This window comes from Alosa pseudoharengus, unplaced genomic scaffold (assembly GCF_046254945.1).
Source record: "Alosa pseudoharengus isolate Yale_2024_CS ecotype anadromous, Long Island Sound unplaced genomic scaffold, YU_APseudo_1.1 YU_APseudo_1.1_scf_23, whole genome shotgun sequence".
In the NCBI taxonomy this organism is placed as follows: domain Eukaryota; kingdom Metazoa; phylum Chordata; class Actinopteri; order Clupeiformes; family Clupeidae; genus Alosa; species Alosa pseudoharengus.
In genome coordinates, this window is record NW_027468685.1 from 33,475,851 (window position 1) to 33,501,192 (window position 25,342).

General features: G+C 38.4%; 1 protein-coding gene across 1 annotated transcript in view; it reads left to right on the plus strand.

Moving 5' to 3' along the window:
• Window positions 1–25,342, plus strand: part of serpinf1 (serpin peptidase inhibitor, clade F (alpha-2 antiplasmin, pigment epithelium derived factor), member 1) — a 171,110-nt gene that overhangs the window by 83,796 nt on the left and 61,972 nt on the right. The window contains exons 4-5 of the mRNA XM_076302402.1: window positions 16,843–16,998; window positions 17,112–17,315. Of these exons, the coding sequence (XP_076158517.1) occupies window positions 16,843–16,998; window positions 17,112–17,315 (360 nt within the window). The remainder of the gene's footprint in view (window positions 1–16,842; window positions 16,999–17,111; window positions 17,316–25,342) is intronic.

Genomic DNA, 25,342 nt, shown 5'->3' on the forward strand with positions numbered 1-25,342 from the left:
GTTCTTCTCTACAAATGTCTAATTGTCCCAGAATTTCCAAACGTTTTCAGGTGTTCTCTTTCAGGAAAGCCCTTCATTTTATTGTCAAATGTATACTTGGAGTTTTTCCTTGTGTGTTTACCAATACACATTTTCACCATGTGAATGTGACTGGCAAAGATGTAGGATTGACAGTGGCTTAGTGGGATAATGCCTTGTACTGGTCATCCTTATGTTGAGTGTTCAAATCCCACCTGAAGCATTAGTGTTAAAATACTGTTGGGTTGTGGAGGTTAGCATACTAGAATAGAATGCTGTTGGGTTGTGGAGGTTAGCACACTATAACATTACAGCATTACAGCTACTTGTCAATATGGACTTGTAGTGCAAGGCAAGTATAACTGTATAATTATACGCTGTTTATCTTATTGACTCCGACACAGAACCCACCACCACAAATACAATTCAATTCTGTGGGATACACTGCCTTCCATTATCAAACCCTTCATCTTATCCACAACAAATAAATAGTCCTGTAGAATCAAGTATTGTTAGAATACTGTTGGGTTGTGGAGGTTAGCACACTATAATGTTACAGCACAGGGTAATCCTAATTTTATTCATCAAATTTATTCCAATCCAACTCAAAAGTTTTAAACGACACAAAGTGAAGGTTTTATCCAGATCAAAACCAAGAATAGATTATGTGATCTAATCCAATTTCAGGATCCTTGTTTCCCTTTGAACAACCCATTTTCAAGATTTGATCCAATCCGGTAACTGAAATCCGATAACCGAAATCCGATCACGTTTCTTTTGAACAATTGTGCCCAAACAATCAAAGCATATGTAAAACTAAAAAGCTATGCCATCATGTTCGTTTTGCTCGGACCCCGTAAATCACCGCTTGCGGTTATATTTATTATTATTATTATTATTATTATAACGAAACGCTCATTTGCCATTCAACCGTACAGTAAAAAGTTGAGAAATTCGGCACATTGATTCGGTTCAGTCATATCTTTAATTTATCAAAGTTTCAAGTCTGCACTTTGAGTGCTCTAGCGCCACCAACATTTCAAATTTTTTATTACATCTATGCACATAACGTTTGAACGGTACACCACATTTTGAACATTAAGGTATATTTGGAATCCTTGGATGAGACCGAACTCAACGCAGATGTGAATTTATGAGGTAAACGTAATTGATCAGGCTGCCATATTGGATTTAATCAAAAACACCTAAAAGGCATCAAAGTTCGCAAAGTTTGTCCGATTTTCACGAAACTTGACGCAGATGATCTTCAGACTATGACTCACAAATGTTATTGCTTTTCGGAGCCATATTCAAAACCCATCGCCCGTCGTGACCAATCAAGTTTGGCGGCGAAGCCGCCAAACAGGAATTGAAGTGATCTCAGCAAGGCTTTCGCGTATCAACACCAAACTCAGTACAGGGTCTCAGGACTCAATTAGGAGGAGGCTAAATAAATTTGATGACTTTTGACCTATAGGTGGCGCTATAATTACCAAAATTACGTTTTGGCCTGTAACGAGTCATGTGTTTGGAATTAAAGCATATTAGTGATATCTGTTAATACCTTGAGAGGTCCTTAGGCCGACACATGCCAACATGTGACGTCAACATAATTGATTCGACCGCCATATTTGATTTCATCAAAAACACTTAAAAGGCATCAAAGGTCATAAAGTTTGTCCGATTTTCACGAAACTTGACGCAGATGATCGTCAGACCATGACTCATAAACGCATTGCTTTTTGGAGACATATTCCAAACCGCTTGCCTGTGACGACCAATCACGTTTGGCGGCAAAGCCGCCAAACAGGAAATGAAGTGATCTCAGCAAGGCTTTTGCGTATCAACACCAAACTCAGTAGAGGGCCTCAGGACCCAATTAGGAGGGGGCTCAATACATTTGATGACTTTTGACCTATAGGTGGCGCTATAATCACATGAAGTGGGCTCATATTTCAGCAATGCTTTCACATATTGAAACCAAACTTAGTATATGGACTTGGGACCTCATCCTGAGGACAGACAATAATTTTAGCAACCTTTGACCACTAGGGGTGCTATAATTTGCAACACTTTCTCGTATTAACACCAAACTTGGTATATGGACTCGTGACTACAACCTGAGGACGCACAATAAATGTGGTGACTTTTGACCACTAGGGGTGCTATAATTATCAACACTTTCTCGTATCGACACCAAACTTGGTATGTGGACTCGTGACTACAACCTGACTATGCACAATACATTTGGTGATGTTTGAGGTATGCATATGTATGGGGGGTTATTGGGGTGTGTGGGAGAGGAAGTTTATCTTTGTATATGTGTGTGTGTGGGACGGGTGGTTAATTGGGTGTGTGTATAATGTAGCAACATTGGGTTGCCATGACAACTCCTGCTCAACTGCTTGGCCCCCACATTGCTGCTTGCAGCTATATTTATTATTGTTATTCTACTTTTTTGCTTTCCTGTTTTTGAGGGAGTTAACATGGTCGAAAATTCTTGAAATTTGGCACACACGTCAGGTGTCACGCAACGCAGTTAGGTACAAGAGCTTGACCCCGGGCGTGGCCCAGGGACTCGCTAGCGCCCCCTTAGGTGACTGATCCCGTGGTTGGCAAATATTTTGAGGTGGTTAACGTAATCGAAAAGTCTTGAAATTTGGCACACACATCAGGTGTCACACAAAGCAGCTAGGTAAAAAAGCTTGGGCCCGCGCATGGCCCAGAGACTCGCTAGCGCCCCCTTACGCCCCCTTAGATGACTGATCCCGTGGTGGGCATATACTTTCAGCTACACACACCAAATTTGGTAGGTGTTTGTATCTCCCCAAGATGAACAACTTTCGAATGTACAATGCATTAGCCACGCCCAACAGGAAGTGAGGTATTTGGGATTTTGTGCAGACTAATATGTGATGAAATATGTGATGAATCATGATGCCAAAGGAGGTGCTTCCCATGGGTGAAAACGCATGAAATTTGGCACACACATCAAGTGATACAGTGAATAGACAGGGATAAAAGCTTGGCACCGGGCGTTGCCCAGGAACTCCATAGCGCCCCCTTATGTCACTGTGACTTGTGGTTGGCATATAGTTTTAGATACACACACCAAATTTGGTGGGTGTATGTAACTCCCAAAAACAAACAACTTTTGTATTAACATGCCATTAGCCACGCCCACAGGAAGTGAGGTAATTGAGATTTTGTGCATTGTGGACATGATCAATTTTAACGTAGTCCTCCTAGACGGTTGATCCGATTCATGTCAAAGTTGGTATACATGACGCCGAGATGTTCCTGATTATAAATTGTGAAGCCTTTTTTTGATATGTTGTAATTTGACGAAATGGCGAAATTATTAATTTTAATACCCTTCCACATAAGCAATAAATGTGTCATAATTCACCATGCATGGCTTGAAATGTTTTAAATTTCACAGGTCATTGAAGACCATGTTAATGATAATATTTACATGCCCATAATTCATGTTTGGCATAGCGCCACCAACTGGCAACAGAAAGAATGACAATTACACTGATGTCACATGATCAATTTTAACATACTGCTCCTAGACGGTTTGTCAGATTCATGTGAAATTTGGCAAACATTATGCCAAGATGTCGCTGATGTTAAATTGTGAAGGGATTTTTGATATGTTATATATTTGATATGATTTTAATATCTCACCACATGAAGAGGAAATGTGTCATAAATCACAGTGCATTGAATGAATGGTCTGAAACTTCTCAGGTTAATAGATATCATGATTATGATGATATCCAGACACCCAATGGGCCTGCCTGGCATAGCGCCACCACCTGGCCAAGCAGGAAATGTGCCAGAAATGGACAATGCCTTAAGTGATTGATCTGAAACTTTATAAAATATAAAATAGCCACGCCCACAGGAAGTGAGGTAATTGAGCTTTTGTGCGTTGTGGACATGATACATTTTAACGTACTCCTCCTAGACGGTTGATCCGATTCATGTCAAAGTTGGTATACATGATGCCGAGATGTTCCTGATTATAAATTGTGAAGTTTTTTTTTGATATGTTGTAATTTGACGAAATGGCAAAATTATTCATTTTAATACCGTTCCACACAAACAGTAAATGTGACATAATTCAACATGCATGGCTTGAAATGTTTTAAATTTCACAGGTCATTGAAGACCATGTTAATGATAATATTCACAGGCCCATAATGCATGTTTGGCATAGCGCCACCAACTGGCAACAGAAAGAATGACAATTATACTGATGTCATATGATCAATTTGAACATACTCCTCGTAGACGGTTTGTCAGATTCATTTGAAATTTGGCAAATATTATGCCAAGATGTCGCTGATGTTAAATTGTGAAGGGATTTTTGATATGTTGTAATATATTATGGTTTTAATATCTCACCACATAAACAGGAAATGTGTCATAAATCACAGTGCATTGAATGAATGGTCTGAAACTTCTCAGGTTAATAGATATCATGATTATGATGATATCCAGACACCCAATGGGCCTGCCTGACATAGCGCCACCACCTGGCCAACCAGGAAATGTGCCAGAACTGGACAATGCCTTAAGTGATTGATCTGAAACGTTATAAAATATTGGATATCATTATTGTGATGATATTCACATGCGTAATTCACAGGCCTAGCATAGCGCCACCTTCTGGCCAAGCAGGAAATGTGCCAGAAATGCTCTATGCTTTGAATAAATGGTCTGAAACTTTTCAGGTTAATAGATATTATAATTATGACGATATCCAGACACCCAATGGGCCTGCCTGGCATAGCGCCACCACCTGGTCAAGCAGGAAATGTGCCAGAAATATACAATACCTTAAGTGATTGATCTGAAAGTTTACAAACATTTTGGATATCATTATTGTGATGATATTCACATGTGTAATTTTCATGCCTAACATAGCGCCACCATCTGGCCAACCAAAAAGTGTATCAGAAATGTTCTTTGCTTAAAATGAATGATCTGAAATTTCTCAGGTTAATATATATTATGATTATGATGACACCAAATGGGCCTGCCTTGCATTACGCCCCCACCTGGCCAAGCGAGTAAATGTGGCAGAAAATAAAATACAAAAGCAAATAGCACACGCATCAAATATGTACATTTCACAAACGCACCACGTCGGTGCTTTGTTGGATTCCGACATGTCACGGGTTGCGGCCCGCAGGTGCTCGGGCCCGCCATTGCCGCTTGCGGCTATATTTATTATTGTTATTCCACTTTTTTGCTTTCCTGTTTTTGAGGTGGTTAACATGGTCGAAACCTCTTGAAATTTGGCACACACGTCAGGTGTCATGCATCGCAGTTAGGTACAAGAGCTTGACCCCGGGCGTGGCCCAGGGACTCGCTAGCGCCCCCTTAGGTGACTGATCCCGTGGTTGGCAAATATTTTGAGGTGGTTAACATAATCGAAAAGTCTTGAAATTTAGCACACACATCAAGTGGTACAGTGAATAGACAGGGATAAAAGCTTGGCACCGGGCGTTGCCCAGGAACTCCATAGCGCCCCCTTATGTCACAGTGACTTGTGGTTGGCATATAGTTTTAGATACACATACCAAATTTGGGGGGTGTATGTAACTCCCAAAAACAAACAACTTTTGTATTAACATGCCATTAGCCACGCCCACAGGAAGTGAGGTAATTGAGAATTTGTGCGTTGTGGACATGATCAATTTTAACGTACTCCTCCTAGACGGTTGATCCGATTCATGTCAAAGTTGGTATACATGACGCCGAGATGTTCCTGATGATAAATTGTGAAGCCTTTTTTTGATATGTTGTAATTTGACAAAATGGCGAAATTGTTAATTTAAATACCGTTCCACACAAACAATAAATGTGTCATAATTCACCATGCATGGCTTGACATTTTTTAAATTTCACAGGTCATTAAAGACCATGTTATTGATAATATTCACATGCCCATAATGCATGTTTGGCATAGCGCCACCAACTGGCAACAGAAAGAATGGCAATTATGCTGATTTCACATGATCAATTTGAACATACTCCTCCTAGACGGTTTGTCAGATTCATTTGAAATTTGGCAAACATTATGCCAAGATGTCGCTGATGTTAAATTGTGAATGGATTTTTGAATGTTGTAATATATTTGATATGATTTTAATATCTCACCACATAAACAGGAAATGTGTCATAAATCACAGTGCATTGAATGAATGGTCTGAAACTTCTCAGGTTAATAGATATCATGATTATGATGATATCCAGACACCCAATGAGCCTGCCTGGCATAGCGCCACCACCTGGCCAAGTAGGAAATGTGCCAGAAATGGACAATGCCTTAAGTGATTGATCTGAAACTTTAAAAATATTGGATATCATTATTGTGATGACATTTACACATATAATTCACATGCCTAGCATAGCGCCACCATCTGGCCAAACAGGAAATATGCCAGAAATGCTCTATGCTTTGAATGAATGATCTGAAACTTCTCAGGTTAATAGATATTATAATTATGCTGATATCCAGAGACCCTATGGGCCTGCCTGGCATAGCGCCACCACCTGGCCAAGCAGGAAAATGTGCCAGAAATTGGTAATGCCTTTATTGGTTGATCTGAAACTTTACAAAATATTGGATATCATTATTGTGATGATATTCACATTTGTAATTCACATGCCTAATATAGCGCCACCATCTGGCCAAGCAGTGTATCAGAAATGTTCTTTGCTTAAAATGAATGGTCTGAAATTTCTCAGGTTAATATATATTATGATTATGATGACACCCAATGAGCCTGCCTTGCATTGCACCCCCACCTGGCCGAGCAAATACATGTGGGAGAAAATAAAATACAAAAACAAATAGCACACGCATCAAATATGTACATTTCACAAATGCACCACGTCGGTGCTTTGTTGGATTCCGATATGTCACGGGTTGTGGCCCGCAGGTGCTCGGGCCCGCCATTGCCGCTTGCGGCTATATTTAGGGCCCGAGCACCGAAGGGCGCAAGGCCCTATTGTTTTTGTAAGGATTATTATTATTATTATTATTATTGAGTATTATTGTTATTCTACTTTTTTGCTTTCCTGTTTTTGAGGTGGTTAACATGGTCGAAAATTCTTGAAATTTGGCACACACGTCAGGTGTCCCGCAACGCAGTTAGGTACAAGAGCTTGACCCCGGGCATGGCCCAGGGACTCGCTAGCGCCCCCTTAGGTGACTGATCCCGTGGTTGACATATATTTTGAGGTGGTTAACATGGTTGAAAAGTCTTGAAATTTGACACAAACATCAGGTGTCACACAAAGCAGATAGGTAAAAAAGCTTGGCCCCGGGTATGGCCCAGAGACTCGCTAGCGCCCCCTTATGTCACTGTGACTTGTGGTTGGCATATAGTTTTAGATACACACACCAAATTTGGGGGGTGTATGTAACTCCCAAAAACTAACAACTTTTGTATTAACATGCCATTAGCCACGCCCACAGGAAGTGAGGTAATTGAGAATTTGTGCGTTGTGGACATGATCAATTTTAACGTACTCCTCCTAGACGGTTGATCCGATTCATGTCAAAGTTGGTATACATGACGCTGAGATGTTCCTGATGATAAATTGTGAAGCCTTTTTTTTGATATGTTGCAATTTGATGAAATGGCAAAATTATTAATTTTAATACCCTTCCACATGAACAATAAATGTGTCATAATTCACCATGCATGGCTTGAAATGTTTTAAATTTCACAGGTCATTAAAGACCATGTTAATGATAATATTCACATGCCCATAATGCATGTTTGGCATAGCGCCACCACCTGGCAACAGAAAGAATGACAATTATACTGATTTCATATGATCAATTTGAACATACTCCTCCTAGACGGTTTGTCAGATTCATTTGAAATTTGGCAAACATTATGCCAAGATGTCGCTGATGTTAAATTGTGAAGGGATTTTTGAATGTTGTAATATATTTTATATGATTTTAATATCTCACCACATAAACAGGAAATATGTCATAAATCACAGTGCATTGAATGAATGGTCTGAAACTTTTCAGGTTAATAGATATGATGATTATGATGATATCCAGACACCCAATGGGCCTGCCTGGCATAGCGCCACCACCTGGCCAAGCAGGAAATGTGCCAGAAATGGACAATGCCTTAAGTGATTGATCTGAAACTTTATAAAATATCGGATATCATTATTGTGATGATATTCACATGTGTAATTTCCAGGCCTAACATAGCGCCACCATCTGGCCAACCAAAAAGTGTATCAGAAATGTTCTTTGCTTAAAATGAATGGTCTGAAATTTCTCAGGTTAATATATATTATGATTATGATGACACCCAATGGGCCTGCCTTGCATTGCGCCCCCACCTGGCTAAGCAAGTACATGTGGCAGAAAATCAAATACAAAAACAAATAGCACACGCATCAAATATGTACATTTCACAAACGCACCACGTCGGTGCTTTGTTGGATTCCGACATGTCACGGGTTGTGGCCCACAGGTGCTCAGGCCCGCCATTGCCGCTTGCGGCTATATTTATTATTGTTCTTTAACATCATTTGAATAAGACTGATTAAGTAAGGTGCATTATCATAATGTACTTTTTTATAGCATTGGCTTTTGGAAAATTATTTGGAGTGGACAACAAACTGACCTGTGTGTCAGTGTTGGCTTTACACAATTTATTACCATTATTAAAATAGGCTATCCTAATCTTCAAAACTTTTTGAGTAGTTTTTAAATAGTAGTTTTGATTCCCAAGTGCCACCCCAATAAAAAGTCTGGACCCAGCTGGCCCCCCCTATAAAATAATCCTGGCTACGCCCCTGTTCTGGGGGTGTGTTTGGCTCGTGGTCATCATGAAATTCACTCCGAACCATCGCTTTAAATCTGTCATTTATGCACGATGGAACGTTTCTTATGTACAGTATACAAGTTTTGCGCGCATTCTGCCACTGACTTAAGCGCCTTTTCAGCTACGCACTCCCGAGGGCTGTATTAAGGTCAAGTGCCACTAAAAGGTGAAACAGCACATTGCTGGATGTCAGTAGTAGGCCTAGTTCTAAATACATGTAGGTAACACAGAACGTCACAAATTAACATTACAATATCAATGCTGATACGGATGTTTCCCCCATTACAGTGTCACAGGGTGGCATATTTGCTCCATGATGTTATATTGTTAAATAGGGAAAACCTGTAATAATCACCCCCTTTGGATATTGGAGCTTACCGACTGTGCATCTTCAGCTTTAACTTGACATGAAGTCATAACCCCATAGCCTACTTCGTTCAAATCTTTCCATTTCTTTACAACTTGACCGGAGTCCTCCATACATTTGCACAGACGCCTGCACTATTGTAGAGCAGCATTTTTTATATTCTCCTGTTTCTTGATTCGTTTGTAATGGAGGCTGGTATTGTTATTGCTGGTATTGTCTCTCTACTGTATTCAAAACAGCCGTGGCCTACTGGTTAGCGCTTCGGACTTGGAACCGGTTCAAACTCCGACCAGTAGGCACGGCGGAAGTGCCCTTGAGCAAGGCACCTAATCCCTCACTGCTCCCCGAGCGCCGCTGTTGTTGCAGGCATCTCACTGCGCCGGGATTAGTGTGTGCTTCACCTCACCAGTGGTACAAATACTTCGTTACTGTACTTAAGTAAATTTTCCACGTATTTGTACTTTACTTAGGTAGAATCTATAGTGCATACTTTTGACTTTTACTTCGTTACATTTTGCAGAAATTATCTGTACTTTTACTCCGCTACATTTCTACAACACCATCGTTCCTTTTTACATTACGTTTTATGATCAGTTTTTTTTTCTCTTTGACAAACATGTTTGTTTCACCAGGGGGCTGGGTTGCTACCAAAGATAGAGCGCTACGTGCCCCGCTTCTAAATCTTTGAAACTAGTCTAGACCAGACAAAGCGTGAGCTTGTAGCCATCTGCATTCGGTAGGCTATATTCACCAGACCCATGGCTATACTGGACTTGCAACTGTGTTCTGTGCCCTGAGCATATGCTTTCTCTATCTATTATCTGCAGCGTTAGGGCCTCCTCTCCGATAAGATTGTGAGTCCGCGGAGCAGCGACGTTACAGGCTATGCCCATGCGTCTGTCACACGTCTGATCATTTGCGGCACATGAATGGTAGACTATAGAACCGATGTCCGAAAAAAACTAAACATGTTCCAGATTAAAATATTTCTTAATTGTGTGATCAAATAAAGAGGCATAGCCTACATTTGGGGGGTAGTAAAGCCCATTCAATGTTTATGCGCGTCTGTGCAAGTGAAACTGAACCTTATCATAAAGACACCTTTCTCAACAACTTTTCTGTTCAATCTGGACCAGCAGAATTGGCATTATGATCCACCGGACGTTTCCCTTGTCTACCCCGTCTACCGCTCTCGTGTTTTACTGAATGATACTTAACTCAGCAGATCACACTAGATAACCAGAATTAGTCTCCAGAATTGTAAGTCAGAATGTAAACTGGGCCACGGATGGTAAGCACAATTACATCAGCTTAAAACTATCTAGCCTAGTATAACCTAAAACTAGCTTTATTAAAATGCCACACCTCATAGGCTACTGATTTTTTTTTATTAGAATAGGCCTATAGATATTAAGATAATAAATAATTATGCAAGTTCTTTTACTTTTAATACTTAAAGTACATTTAAAATCAGGTACTTTTTACTTTTACTTAAGTAGGGTTGACATTGTGGTACTTTTACTTTTACTAAAGTAAATATTTCTCTGCTTATTTGTACTTTTACTTAAGTACTGAGTTTCAGTACTTCCTCCACCACTGCACCTCACTGTGTGTTCACTGCTGAGTGTGTTTCACTAATTCACGGATTGGGATAAATGCAGAGACCAAATTTCCCTCACGGGATCAAAAGAGTATATACTTATACTTATACTTATGAAAGGATTATGATCCACTGGGCCCCTGGGCACAGACATGAAAACGGCTCCCCTGGCCACCTCAAAAAGTTAATAGCTAAGCAATTGTAGCCCCCCCCCCCCTCTAGAACATTTTAAAACAAAATAACCCCTTAAATGATGTCTTCAGGTGAGTTTTGTGGAAAGAAATGGACAGATTGAGAATTTTAAGGCATCTTGCTGTGAAAAAAGATGGCAATTACAATGCATGATTATCACACATAGTGTGACCTGTGTTATTTGACTGAGGGGCCCCATTCAGATATCAGGGGTGAATAAGTATTTGATTAAGGGGCCCTATTAAGACATATCACATAACATAACCCTTTTTATTTGACTGAGGGGCCCCATTCAGATATCAGGGGTGAATAACATAAGTATTTGATTAAGGGGCCCTATTAAGACATACCACATAACATAACCCTTTTTATTTGACTATAGGGGCCCTATTCAGATATCAGGGGTGGAGAACATAGTAGTGACTTCACACAAATTATGTGTGTGTGTGTGTGTATGAGTGTACATATGTATCAGGGATGGAAATAACATATTTTTTTCCACCTACCGTTGTGGCTGGTGGATTCCAAAATCTACCAGCCACTCAACTTTTTTACCAGCCACTAGAGATACAGTATGAACATTTGATGAAAAATCAGGACCAAAATTATCACGGTTATTGGTATTATTGCGATGTGATTAAAATGTGCTGACTTTTTTTCTACACCTACCATCAATGTTGGACAGAACTCCTAATTGGCCTGTCCTTCACGCCCAGTAAAGGTCAACAGAACAGCACTAGTGTCATAAAAGTGGTGTGACTCCTTTAAGACACAATCCATTGGTGTGAGTTCTGGAGCTATCCAACTTTATCATCTAATTTTAATATTTACAGATATCTAGGCTATATTTAACATTGTATTTTCTATTTGTCCTGTTATGAAAATCATGCATTGACCAATTTACTGTAAGCTTTAAGTTTTAAGACACTTAAATACATGCTTAGCATTTTGTGCAAATAAATCATTATGGCTACACTGACAAACTCTTAGCCATGAACTATATATCCTGATTTAAATATTTACAGATAGGCGATTTAAGCACAGCTCGTTTTTAAGAAGCTTAAAGGATTAGGCCTACTCTGGAAACTTTATTGTACAGGGGAATGCATTACATCTTCTGTGACTGCATCAGCCAACTCACTCTTAACTTAAGTAGCTAATAGGCCTAAACTGGTCGCTGGTTTGTTGAGAGACCCCACCTTTCCATTAATATTATTTGCATAGTTACTTTAAGCGCAATCCATGTCAAAAGAAAATGCGCATCTGCGTGCGTTTCACTGTTGCGTTTACTTAATTGGCCATTGTAATCTATAAACACATTTGGCACAGCAATCTATAAACACATTTGGTATAAAAATGTGAAGTCGTCAGGGCATCATTACTACAAATATAGGAACAGACTATTTCTATTTCTATTCCATATCCAAACCCACAATATAGCATACCCAAACAACCTTGCTGCCTATATGGACGGGAATCCCAATGTCACGTAGCCTACACAGTAGTCCTAGCCTACATGCATGTACAGAAAAATAACATATCCACATAAAAGCAGCTTGAAAAATTCCAGTAGAAGCACATCTATGTTAAATAAATATATTTCCATGTAAGAAGGGTGTCACTTGTGCTCAAGCCTTTTCGGTACTCACAGTCCAGGACCAAGGGTCAGAGAAACTGGCTGGGCTACTTTGAAGAGACTAAACCCAGGGATGACCGGAGCACTTAGAGAACTTTTAAACTTGTTTTATTATGGTGCACAATCGACTGACGTTTCGACGCACTGCGTCTTCCTCAGAGTGCACTAGACCTACTGTCAGCATCGAACAACATGCTGTTTCATCTTGTAGTGGCGCTCGACCTTAATAGTCCCCAGAAGTGCTTAGTTGGAAAAGTGCTTAAGTCAGTGGCAGAATGCGCGCAAGAGTTGTTGACATAACAAATGCCAGATTTTGGAGTAGCTCCTCCCAAACACATAGCTGCCTCTATGTTGAGTAAAAAGACAAGTTAAAGAAAGGCAAGTTAAGGGCAGAATGTGTGCTGGCAGAAAACAAAACGTGTGCGCTGGTTTTGTAACATCGTAACTTAAAGAAGAATTTTATCTTAATGAAACAAGAAAGGCTAAGTTGTCATACGCCCATTGATGCGTAGTAGGCTACAGGAAAATCCCAGAGACTCGTGAAAAGATGCAAAAACTTCTTAACAAACAAACATTTTTCCTCCAGGGCTCAATGTTCCATACAGTAAGTCAGTGTCCACAAAGTTAATCAAGCTGTTCAAACGAACCATATTATTATGACCGCCGCGCAGCGAAGCGGCGGTCATATAGGTTTAGGCAGAATTTTTTTCTTTTTTTTTTCTTTTCTTTTTTGCATGCCCAAATTTCCGTCAATGAGTCCCGGGACACTGAAAGACCGGGGTACACGAAACTTGGTGGGCATGTAACCCCACATGGATAGCATGGAACCATCGTTTTTCGTTTTGATCTGTAGCCCCCCCGCTGGACTGGACCCCCCGAAAGGAGGGTAGGGCAGACACAGTTCTCTGTGAAGAAAGAACTGTAGGGCCTAGGATGACCATTTTTTTCCGTATGTTTGCCTCCAGGGGTCATGTTAACCCATTTCATGTGCACACATGTGCACAAACAGATACACCAGGGTGTCCGCGCGGTAGTAAAAGGTAGTAAAAGGTAGTAAATAGAATCTACCAAAATTAAGGCCCTTGAAAGGTAGTAAAAGGTAATAAATGCAATTTGACTTGGTAGTAAATTTTTCATCACCACCTCAATATGAGTTTACATTTTTTGCTTAATATTTGTGTCTACATGTTTTAACTTCATCTTGCCTAAATATATACTGTACGTGCTAACAGGACCTGAGTGAGTCGGAGTCGATAGCAATGACGTAGAAGTAAACTGTGTAGAGTTCCGTGGTTGACAGCCTATCAGCGACGCCAACAAACAACATTTTCGCCTTTTTGCTTCAGTTGATATTACAGGATGCAGGGATGCTTTTCGGCGACTCTCGCGTTTTTCACGTCATCTAGGCCCTACCGCAGGCTACCAGAGCAGCGTTTATCATATGGGCCTGCTGGTCCGGTGTCCGGTGCTTCTGTCACTCATCTAATAATATTTGTTCATGTAGCAAAGGAGCGGTAGATGTAGGCCTAGGCTAGCCTATCACTCTGATAGCAGCTAAAAAAATATAGGCTACACTCACTCCGTTAGGAGGCAAGTCTCTCAGTTTACACTAGGCTACTTCAGCTGGAAGTTTTAACAACTGTGGACTTGACTAGTGTAAGCTTTTGTTCAGCTGACGGTAGCGCTGCCATCTGACTGTGATCATCTAGAACCGTGCAATAAAATTCCATCTATCCCATCAGTAACAAAGTTCGAACTAGTCACTGACATAGTAACCGACAACATTTTTTAACGTAACCTAGACCTAGTATCTAATGTTACGGAATTGCAAGAAAACGAGTGAAAACAATTCCTTAGTTTTAACCACGCAAGTGCGCGTGTCATTTATTAAAACGGTAGAAAACTGAATCAAAGACGGTACTGTCCATCAACAAAAACAGCATGCAGTTTAAAAGTCCCGTTATTTAAAGTCCCAGACATTTAAAGGGACAGCGATCACTCAAGACAGACCTACACCACAACTGAGTGATGAACGTGAAATTCTTTGAATAGACTACAAAACACTGCATTTAGATGACAACTGCGTGAAGAACCACGCTAAAGTTAATGGCGAATTAAGTTTATGGCATTCACATTTAAATCATTCAATAGCCTATGAAAACTTGATCAGTTAAATTGTTCTCATAAAAGGAACAGCAGGCCTACAAAATATTCCAAATAGGCTAGTTTTATTGCAGTGACAGAAAACTGCAACATATGAGTTTAAAACCATGTTAAATTTGAAAGCATCTAGCTAGTGACAGGAGGTTTTAGGGGGGGAAAGAAACTCTGTAACCTACTTGATTCCACAGTCAATGTTCAGTATTTGGCCTATAATTTAGCCTATAATATTGGCATTTGAATCCATGAAAACTAACCAAAATCATGTGGCATCCTTACCTACCTACCTAACTGTTGTTTTGGGAAGTATTTATCATGCAAGCATCGTGCATCCATGTTGAGTAATGCAATGAAATCATAGTTTTCAATTTTGCATTAGTAAAGCAGTCCACTGATGTGCATGTTTTCACGGACTGCTTTGTGTCAAATGTGCAACAACAATACCATACCAATAATAATGGCTTTATATATCCATATAGATTTCTGGGCCTATCCTTAGACTGGAGTTGTTTTTTTTTGTTTGTTTTTTGGGGGGGCGGGGTAGTCGGTGGTGTTTGTTCTTCATTTTTCACCACACGTGTTTGGTGTTTTAGCGTCATTTGTGCCAAGGTTATCATTCACCTTATTAGGGCTAAGGGCTGGTTAGGATAACTCAAGGGCTAGGGTTAAGGTAAGGACAACTGAAACTGAACGCCTCGACACTACAAAAAAACATTGTCATTGACAATGACCATACTTAATGATCACAATTAGAAATTATTAGTCTACCTAATATTTATGATTTATACCTTATAGCAAGTAGTAAGTGGTACCCCCCCCCCCCCAAAAAAAAAAAGGGCTGCTGCTTGATGTCGTGTTGGTAGTAAAAAATATTGTGGAGGTAGTAAAAAAGGTAGTAAAAAGTAGTAAATTCAACTCTACGATTCCTGCATATACCCTGTACACACACACACACACATACATTCACAGTAATCATACGTATGACACATACTCACACATTAGACATATATACGCTTGCATGCACAGGCACATACGCAGGCACACACACAAGCATGCACACACACACACTCACACACACACACACCCACACACATAACATAAACATAACACAAACAATCAAGAATTTCTCAGAATTATGAACAGGCAAGATGGAGGTGGGGTTGTATAAAATGAATTTTACATGTGAAATCTATGAACTAATCATGTTTTGGTACTTGTTGTCTAGCAGATACCAGTGAGAATTGAGTGTGGATAATGCAATTTAGTGAAACAGTTAGAATCATATAGGCCTTTCAGCGTGATTTCTTTTTGTGGAAAAAATGTGCTGGACTGGGCGGCGGTCATATTTTGTACCGCTCTGCGGTACATCTAGTTACATTTTTATCCATTTTTTTCGCAACACCCGCATTTTGTAATAACAACCGCAATATGTAATAACAACTGCAAAATGTATTACATATTGCATTGAGGCAGTTTATTACATAATGCGGCAGATTATTACAAAATGCGGAAATGTTATTACATAATGGCATGCAAATTTATTACATTTTGTCGTTATTACATAATGCGTTGTTACAGGCTATGTGGTGACCATTTTACTGTAGGCCCTCATTGCAACCCAGTCTTACGCCAGTTTGCGGCCGTTCGCCATTCAGTTCACCATGCTAACGTTTTCAAAATCAAAGACTGGTTTGGGTTTTTTCTGGATTGAAATGCCATTCAGAAGGTCAATGAGAAAGTCCACGTTCCACGTTTTCATATCAACCTAAATTAACGAGGTGGTGGATCAGTCTGGTTCTATTTTCAATAAGGCCGCCTTGATTTCGAACTTACGCGCTGTAGGTGTGACAGAAGTGAGAATGGGAGAATGCACGTAACTGGAGTGCGTAAAAAAGGGCTTACACATGATTTACGCGCGAATGGGAGAATTCGCCCCTTAATGCTAGTTAACAATGTTAGTTACGGTTTCATAACTTTCCACATGCAGGTGCATCAGAGCAAGCGGAGAAACAGCTATACAGGACTTTGCGGTATCACACTCTTAAGGATATCAAATTACATGACACCCTGAGTGAACTGCTGGTCTCTCTGAAGGCCCCTGGAAAAGGCTTCAGCTCTGCTGCACGTGTTCTATTAGCCAGGAGTAAGTATGTGTGTGTGACAAAGAAAGACTTTTTGTATCATCAGTGGTTGCTGAGTGCTGGATATATTTTCATATGGTTTTGTGTGTGTGTGTGTGTGTGTGTGTGTGTGTAGGGTTACGTCTTAAGCCTGGTTATCTGAGTGATGTGGAGAAGCACTATGGTGTTAAACCTTTTACACTCTTGGGGGGACCTCGTGATATGAAGACAATCAATGATTGGTTTAAGAGAGAAACGGGTGGCAAGATTAATCCAATCATCTCTGCACCTCTGCCACGGAATGGAGGCATCAGCTCTGTAGGAGCAGCCTACTTTAAAGGTAGTATCCCTTTTATTCTTATACCTGTTTTAGTAATATGTTTGATATGACCTTTATATATGTATTTTGGGCATATGTGAATGATGTGTACAGATGGCATGTATGTTTACATTAGTATGACTATGGGTAGGAAACTTCTTTAAAGTGTTTATTGGTGGAGTTTATTAGTTTTCTTCGGTTTGTCTGTAGAAACCCTCACCACACTACCACAGAAGTGTAATTACAGTGCATGAAAATGCACTGTACTGTTCTTTCTAGGCTTCTTCTTATTACAGTGCATGAAAATGCACTGTACTGTTCTTCCTAGGCAACTTCTTCTTCTTATTACAGTGCATGAAAATGCACTGTACTGTTCTTCCTAGGCAACAACTTCTTATTATTATTATTCCGCTTACCACTTTTTCTAGACGCAATTTCTCTTGAACAGTTTAACTTAGAAACTTCATTCAAACTTTGTAACGTAGGTCTTCAAACAGATCGGGTTGCTATGTCTTTTCAACTTTGAAACTTTTATACTTTTTAAACTATTAAAGAAAAACTTTTTAAAATTCCCCATAGACTTAACATTGCCTATTATGACATCATAATACGGCCATTAAGCAATAGAATCCTATGGCAGGTGTTCAGGCCACCTGCAGCCTCAGGCTTTAAGCATACAATCTGGGTCAATTAAGACTACACATCCTATTCAACTGTTTCCTCTGCCCAAAACTGTTTCAAAATAAAAGTCCTCACTACAATAATCCACTGTTAAACAATGTAACCCATTAAACTACTGAACTTTTTACATTCAACTTTTAAACGGTCTACTTTTAAACTATCATTAAACTATCTATCTATTAAACTAGCTGTCTATCAACAACTTTTAAACTATCTACATTCAACTTTTAAACTATATACATTCACTAGCTGTCTATCAACAACTTTTAACTTGTCATCAACTATGTCAACACTTTTCATCAACAATGACTCCTACCCACAGTAGCTAGTTAGCATGGTTAACAAAGTTAACATGTTAGCATTGCTAACATTGTTAGCATTTTTAACAAAACTGCTAAAAATGATTAGCTAGGTTAGCTAAGTCACATGGTTAGCATAGCATGCTAGCATGTTAGTTAGCATTTTTAGCAAAACTGCTAAAAATGATTAGCTAAGTTAGCTAAGTAACATGGTTAGCATAGTTAGCATGCTAGTTAGCATTTTTAGCAAAACTGCTAAAAATGATTAGCTAAGTTAGCTAAGTAACATGGTTAGCATAGTTAGCATGCTAACATGTTAGCTAACATTTTTAGCAAAACTGCTAAAAATGATTAGCTAGGTTAGCTAAGTAACATGGTTAACATAGTTAGCATGCTAACATGTTAACATGCTAGTTAGCATAGTTAGCATAACTGCTAAAAATGATTAGCTAAGTTAGCTAAGTCACATGGTTAATATAGTTAGCATGTTAACATTGTTAGCATAGTTAGCATGTTTAACAAAACTGCTAGAAAATGTTAGTTAAGTTAGCTAAGTAGCATGGTTAACAAGTTAGCATTGCTAGCACTACTATAAAACATTAGCTAAGTAGCATGGTTAGCAGAATTAAAAATCTTAGCATAACTGCTAGCAAACATTAGAGCCATTCCAACTTTCAGTTATCGTCAAATATCTACCTATACACAGTCATTAAACTATTTGAATATCAACATTCATTAAACTGCTAGAAAACGTTAGCTAAGTAACATGGTTAGCAGGTTAGCATTGTTAGCACTGCTATAAAACATTAGCTAAGTAGCATGGTTAGCATAGTTAAAAATCTTAGCATAACTGCTAGCAAACATTAGAGCCATTCCCACTTTCAGTTATCGTCAAATATCTACCTATACACAGCCATTAAACTATTTGAATATCAACATTCATTCAACTTCCAGTCTGTCAACAACTTTTAAACTATTTACCTTCAACTTTTAAACGGTCTACTTTTAAACTATCATTAAACTATCTATTAAACTAGCTGTCTATCAACAACTTTTAAACTATCTACATTCAGCTTTTAAACAGTCTTCTTTTAAACTATCAACTTTTATTAAGCTATGCAACCACCATGTCTATCCTAGCATCACCGTAGTAACCATCTCTGTATTATCTGTTTTAACTATACATGATATTTTACATCACAACTTTAGCATTTTCATGCACTGGTAATTCCTTGGAATTGCATTTCTAGTTATTATTCTTCTTCTAACGCACTTAATGCAGCTTCAACCGTTTAACGTAGAAACTTCATTCAAACTATGTTACGTAGGTCTTACTTATGACATGTGGGCTTTGTATTTTTCACCTTTGTAACTTTTATACTTTTTAAACTATGAATTAAAAACTATTAAAAATGTCCCCATTGACTTAACACTATGATTATGACATCACAATACGGCCGTTAAGCAATTAGAATCCTATGGCAGGTGTTCGGGCCACCTGCATCAACTGCCAGTCTCAGGCTTTAAGCATACAAACTGGCCCTATTAAGGCCACACATCCTGTTCAACTGCTTCCTCTGCCAAAAACTGTTTCAAAATAAAAGTCCTCAATACAATATTTCACTGTTAAACAATTTAACCCTTTAAACTACTGAACTTTTTAACTGTTCAGCCATTGTAACTGTTACTTGTCATCAACTATGACTCCTACCCACTGTAGCTAGTTAGCATGATTAACATAGTTAGCATGTTAGCATGCTAGTTAGCATTTTTTAGCAAAGCTACTAAAAATGATTAGCTAAGTTAGCTAAGTAACATAGTTAGCATAGTTAGCATGCTAACATGTTAGCATACTAGTTAGCATTTTTAACAAAACTGCTAAAAATGATTAGCTAAGTTAGCTAAGTAACGTGGTTAGCATAGTTAGCATGCTAGCGTGTTAGCATGCTAGTTAGCATTTTTAGCAAAACTGCTAAAAATGATTAGCTAAGTTAGCTAAGTAACATGGTTAACATAGTTAGCATGCTAGCATGTTAGCATGCTAGTTAGTATAGTTAGCATAACTGCTAAAAATGATTAGCTAGGTTATGTTAGCATGCTAGTTAGCATAACTACTAAAAATGATTAGCTAGGTTAGCTAAGTCACATGGTTAGCATAGTTAGCATTTTAACATTGTTAGCCTGCTAGTTAGCATATTAACTTGGTTAACATTATTATCTTTGTTAACATAGTTAGCATAACTGCTAGCAAACATTGGAGCCATTCCAACTGTTAGTTATCGTCAACTATCTACCTAAATAATTTAACCATTTAAATTATCAACCTATTTAACTGTTCAGTCATTCCAACTATATTAAACCTTATCTACCAAGCAAATAATTTAACCATATAAACTCATCATATTTTTGCATTTTCATGCACTGTTTTTCCTTCAGGAAATGCTTTTCTAGTTATATGTTTAGCATTGTTAGTGGTATAAAATAACGACGTGGCACCCTGCCCAGTTAGCATCACTGTAAGGCCATTCAGTGATAATGCAAATAAGCGGTCTTGCTCAAAACGCCACCAATTATCTCCATCCCCTACTTTTGTGTATGTAAATTGTGTGCATAGTGTATGTTTGGTATTGTTTATACGTGTGCTTCTCTTTGTGTGTGTGTATATGCATAGGTTCACTTGTGAGGGTTTGTGTGTGGGGGTAATGAGGTGTGTGTGTGTGTCTGTTTATCTGTGTGTGTGTGTGTGCGTGCTTGCCTGCATGCAGGGGCGAACTGGGACCAAAAATCGGCCCTGGCAAATTTGTCCCAAGCGGCCCTCAAATCGGTCGGGCACACCTAATTATATACAAAATCTTTGCATTTCCCTTAAATATGCATAATGTTCAACTGTCATGGAGCACTGAAAGTGATGTAGGCCTCATTTGCTATTACTCTGACTGATCAGAGGTAGCCATGGAGCACATGATCTCCATATTCAAGTAGGCTAACAAGCAATTATTAAAGAAGAGTTTCTGTTTGAATTCAAAGTATCATTTCAAATTATTCAATTATTCAATGAAGCCTATGTATAAAGAGCTAAATTACCTAGATTGTCGTAGACAACAATATTATTGTAGGACAACTGAAACAACACAAAATAAACAGGGCTGTTGCTGGAATTATTCTATTCCTGTAGGCTATACTACCTACCTACATTACTGGTAAATTTTGGAACAGTATAGCATAACATGAACTAATTATCTTTAATGTCTTCCAGTAGCCTATCGTATAGGTTATACAGCTTAGTTGGCTTGTGCATGAATATGACTTGACGTTTTGTAGCCTACATTTCCATCAGTCTACAGTCTTTTAGCCCATCTTTACCATGATAACCCTTCCAAGATAGAACCCTTTCAACACTCTACTTTGAGAGACCAACCACCACTCATGCAAATTTAAATTGCGCTATTTGTTATTATAATCACAGCACGGCCTTACTATGTTATCATTACCATATCATTACATTATCGCAATTAATAAGTCATCATAATCATCATCGTCACCATGGCATGTCACACATAGCCTACCTGCTCCGCCACTGAGTTCATATCATGTAGCGTCAACTAGGCTCTACACTCTCCACCACCTGCTCACTGTCCCTCTGCTCTGTATGTTTGCTTACATCTCCTCGGGGGTGCATGCATATGTGTGTGCAGTGCTTAATTTGTAAAGTGGGAGGTGCCTGAGCACAAAGGCGGGGTGGATCTGGCGACTCAAAACAGGGATTTGAGGTTACAGACCAACAACAAAAAAACCTGCGTACATAGCTCTGAATAAAAAAAACTAAACAACGCGGTGTGTACACCAGGGCAATGTTTATTAACTTCAGAACTTGCAACACACTGCACTGCATGGGTGTAAAATGCAGAGCCAGACAGTAACGGAGTACATTTACTTGAGTACAGTACTTAAGTACAATTTTAAGGGATCTGTACTTTACTCGAGTATCATTTTTGGGGAGTACTCATGACTTTACTCAAGTACATTTGAGAGGCAAATATTGTACTCTTTACTCCACTACATTTCTATCCATAACCGTGAGTACCAGTTACTTCTAAAAAAAAAAGAAAAAATTCGGAAACCCTCAATTTGTTGTTTCCCTCTCAAACATGATTGGATTGTGCAGGCGCCACTGATTGGGACAGCCTATCAGCAATCACCTTCAGCTTTCCGCCAAAGTCAACTCCATGGTCAGATTTAGATAAGAGACGAAATCATGGACGAAACAATGGATGAAGACACGCAGCAGGTCCATCCTGGGAATGTGCCAACCTGTGGCCCCACCTCGCCAGACTATTTCAATTTAATGATAGTTTTCGCTTCAAGTGTTTCAATTACAAAATACTAGTATTTTGTATTTGAAATATGTATTTTAAATACATGTATTAGAAATACTGCCCATCCCTGACAACATGGTAAAAAGATGAAAATGACTTGATTTTACTTTCAATTCCTTTTACATTCTCCAAGGTATTAACATTAACATTTTTCATAACTCCATGTAGGACGTTTCTGTACATCTATGTAAGCACTGTGGCAGTAGTAATGCAATATTTAGAAAATGTAGGCTACTCAAGTGATAAAGCTCTGTACTCTGTCCGCCTCTGGTAAAATGTAAAAAAAAAACAGCAATTATCCATTATCGTTATCGAAAATAACTAAAACATCATCTACCTAGTTCAGTCATTCCAACTATATTAAACCTCATCTACCTAGGAAATAATTTAACCTTTTAAACTATCCACCTATTTAACTGTTCAGTCATTCCAACTATATTAAACCTCATCTAGGCCTATCTCGCAAATAATTTAACCTTTTAACCTATCCACCTATTTAACTGTTCAGTCATTCCAACTATATTAAACCTCATCTACCTAGGAAATAATTAAACCTTTTAAACTATCCACCTATTTAACTGTTCAGTCATTCCAACTATATTAAACCTCATCTACCTAGTTCAGTCATTCCAACTATATTAAACCTCATCATGTTGGTTGCTAATTAGCACATCATCTGTTTTAACAATATATTTCACACCATATGTTTTGCATTTTCATGCACTGGTAATTCCCTGGAATTGCGTTTTCTAGTTAATAGTTTAAAATGTATAAACGTTATAAAGATGAAAAATACAAAGCCCAGATGTCCTAAGTAAGACCTACGTAACATAGTTTGAATGAAGTTTCTACGTTAAACGGTTGAAGCTGCATTAACTGCGTTAGAAGAAGAAGAAGAATGAAATGCCTAGGAAGAACAGTACAGTGCATTTTCATGCACTGTAAAAATAGAGAATAAGAAGAAGAACATTGATAATAGTCCATTGCATTTACATGCAATGCAAATAGGTCTTTTTTCTGTGATAACCACAACTACAACATGCTATTCCTATTCCCCATAGCCCAATTGCATGCCTGTAGATAGGCATGCTTTAAAAATAAGAGGATATGGAAAAGCATCATTCCAGCTAAGCAATCAATAATGAACATCGAATATTATATTGTAATTAGGGCTGTCAATCGATTAAAAAAAAACATATATAATTTTTGCTGTGAAATTATTTTAAATATTTAAATTCAAATGAATCATTAAATAATCAGCATTAGTGACATTAAAGTTCAAAAACTCTTCTATTATTATTTTCACCGTATTTTCACCGGCCATAATAATCTATGATATGACCTAATATGCTATGAGGAAATCAATTCAAAAGTGCTTCGGGAAGACGTTTTTTTTCACATACAAGGCATTTCAGGCCACAGATATAACCTAGGGGACACAATGAAAATAAATTAACACTCCCCTGAATGTCAACACTCTTTCTTTGCATTGATGTCCGACTTGTGTGACATCGGTGACATTGCAGAGCGCTTTATTTTAATCAGCACTTTATTTTTATCAACATCAGGCTGTTTTTTTATAAGTAAATGTTCCAATCAATGATCTAGGCAGCACATTTTCTTCTCTCTCCTTCATTTTACAGTCTAATGGTTACTGACTAGAATGGCTCAGGGTCAAAGGTCATACAGAATCGATTAATCTGCGTTATTTTTTTTAATCAGTTATTTTTTCTCAAATTAATTAATCGAAATTAATCAGTTATTTTGACAGCCCTAATTGTAATACATTAGCCTTTAATAAATGTGCAGTGAGCAGAATTTAGACATGGCTGCATGTGAAATTTTTTACAGATCAAAATGATAAGCCTAACATCAATTTTGAGTTAAGGCTATATATTTATTGTTAAGCCTATTGAAGACTTTATGATAGAGAAGACTAATCATTTTGTGGAATGATGCATCATCATATGAAATTATTACCAATGTGACTTAAAAACAGTCTCTTAAAAACAGTCTCTGGTAGGCAGCATAAGTGACATCTCGCTCTGTCTGCCAATCGTTGTCTGTAGCTGTGTGGCATCCTGAAACGTCCTAAACCCTTTTGTGTCCGTGCCGCACATTCCGTTTTTGGTGCTGGATGACAAAAAAACATATTTCTTGAGTATAATACATACTATTAATGGGATATACATACCATTGTAATCAGAAGGATCAGTTCTATGAAATGATGTAAAAAATACATATGGTAATGTTGATATAGTAATGACAGTCTTTGAAAATCATCTCCAAATGTATATCCAAAATTTGTCAAAATTTAATTTAATTCACATAAAAATGAATTTTCATCATATTTCTCTACAAGATAGAGAAAAATGTAGAGTGTATGACATATTCAGCAAGTTGTGGGCTATTTAACAAAAAAGACTGAATTGGAATATCATTAACCTTTCAAAAGTTATGATAAATTTAGTGATCAGTGTAAAAAAAAATGCAGGAAACGGGGATTTAGAATTCACTTTCTCTTTCTTACCAACAACCAGTGGCGCAAAAAGTGGGTATGCACTATATGCGGCGCATAGGGGCGCAGCACCATGGGGGCGCCAAAGCGATGGTAAAAATAATAATAATAATAATATATTTGGTATATTCTATATGTAGCTACTGTTGAACGTTTCTAAATCATTTCTGCATT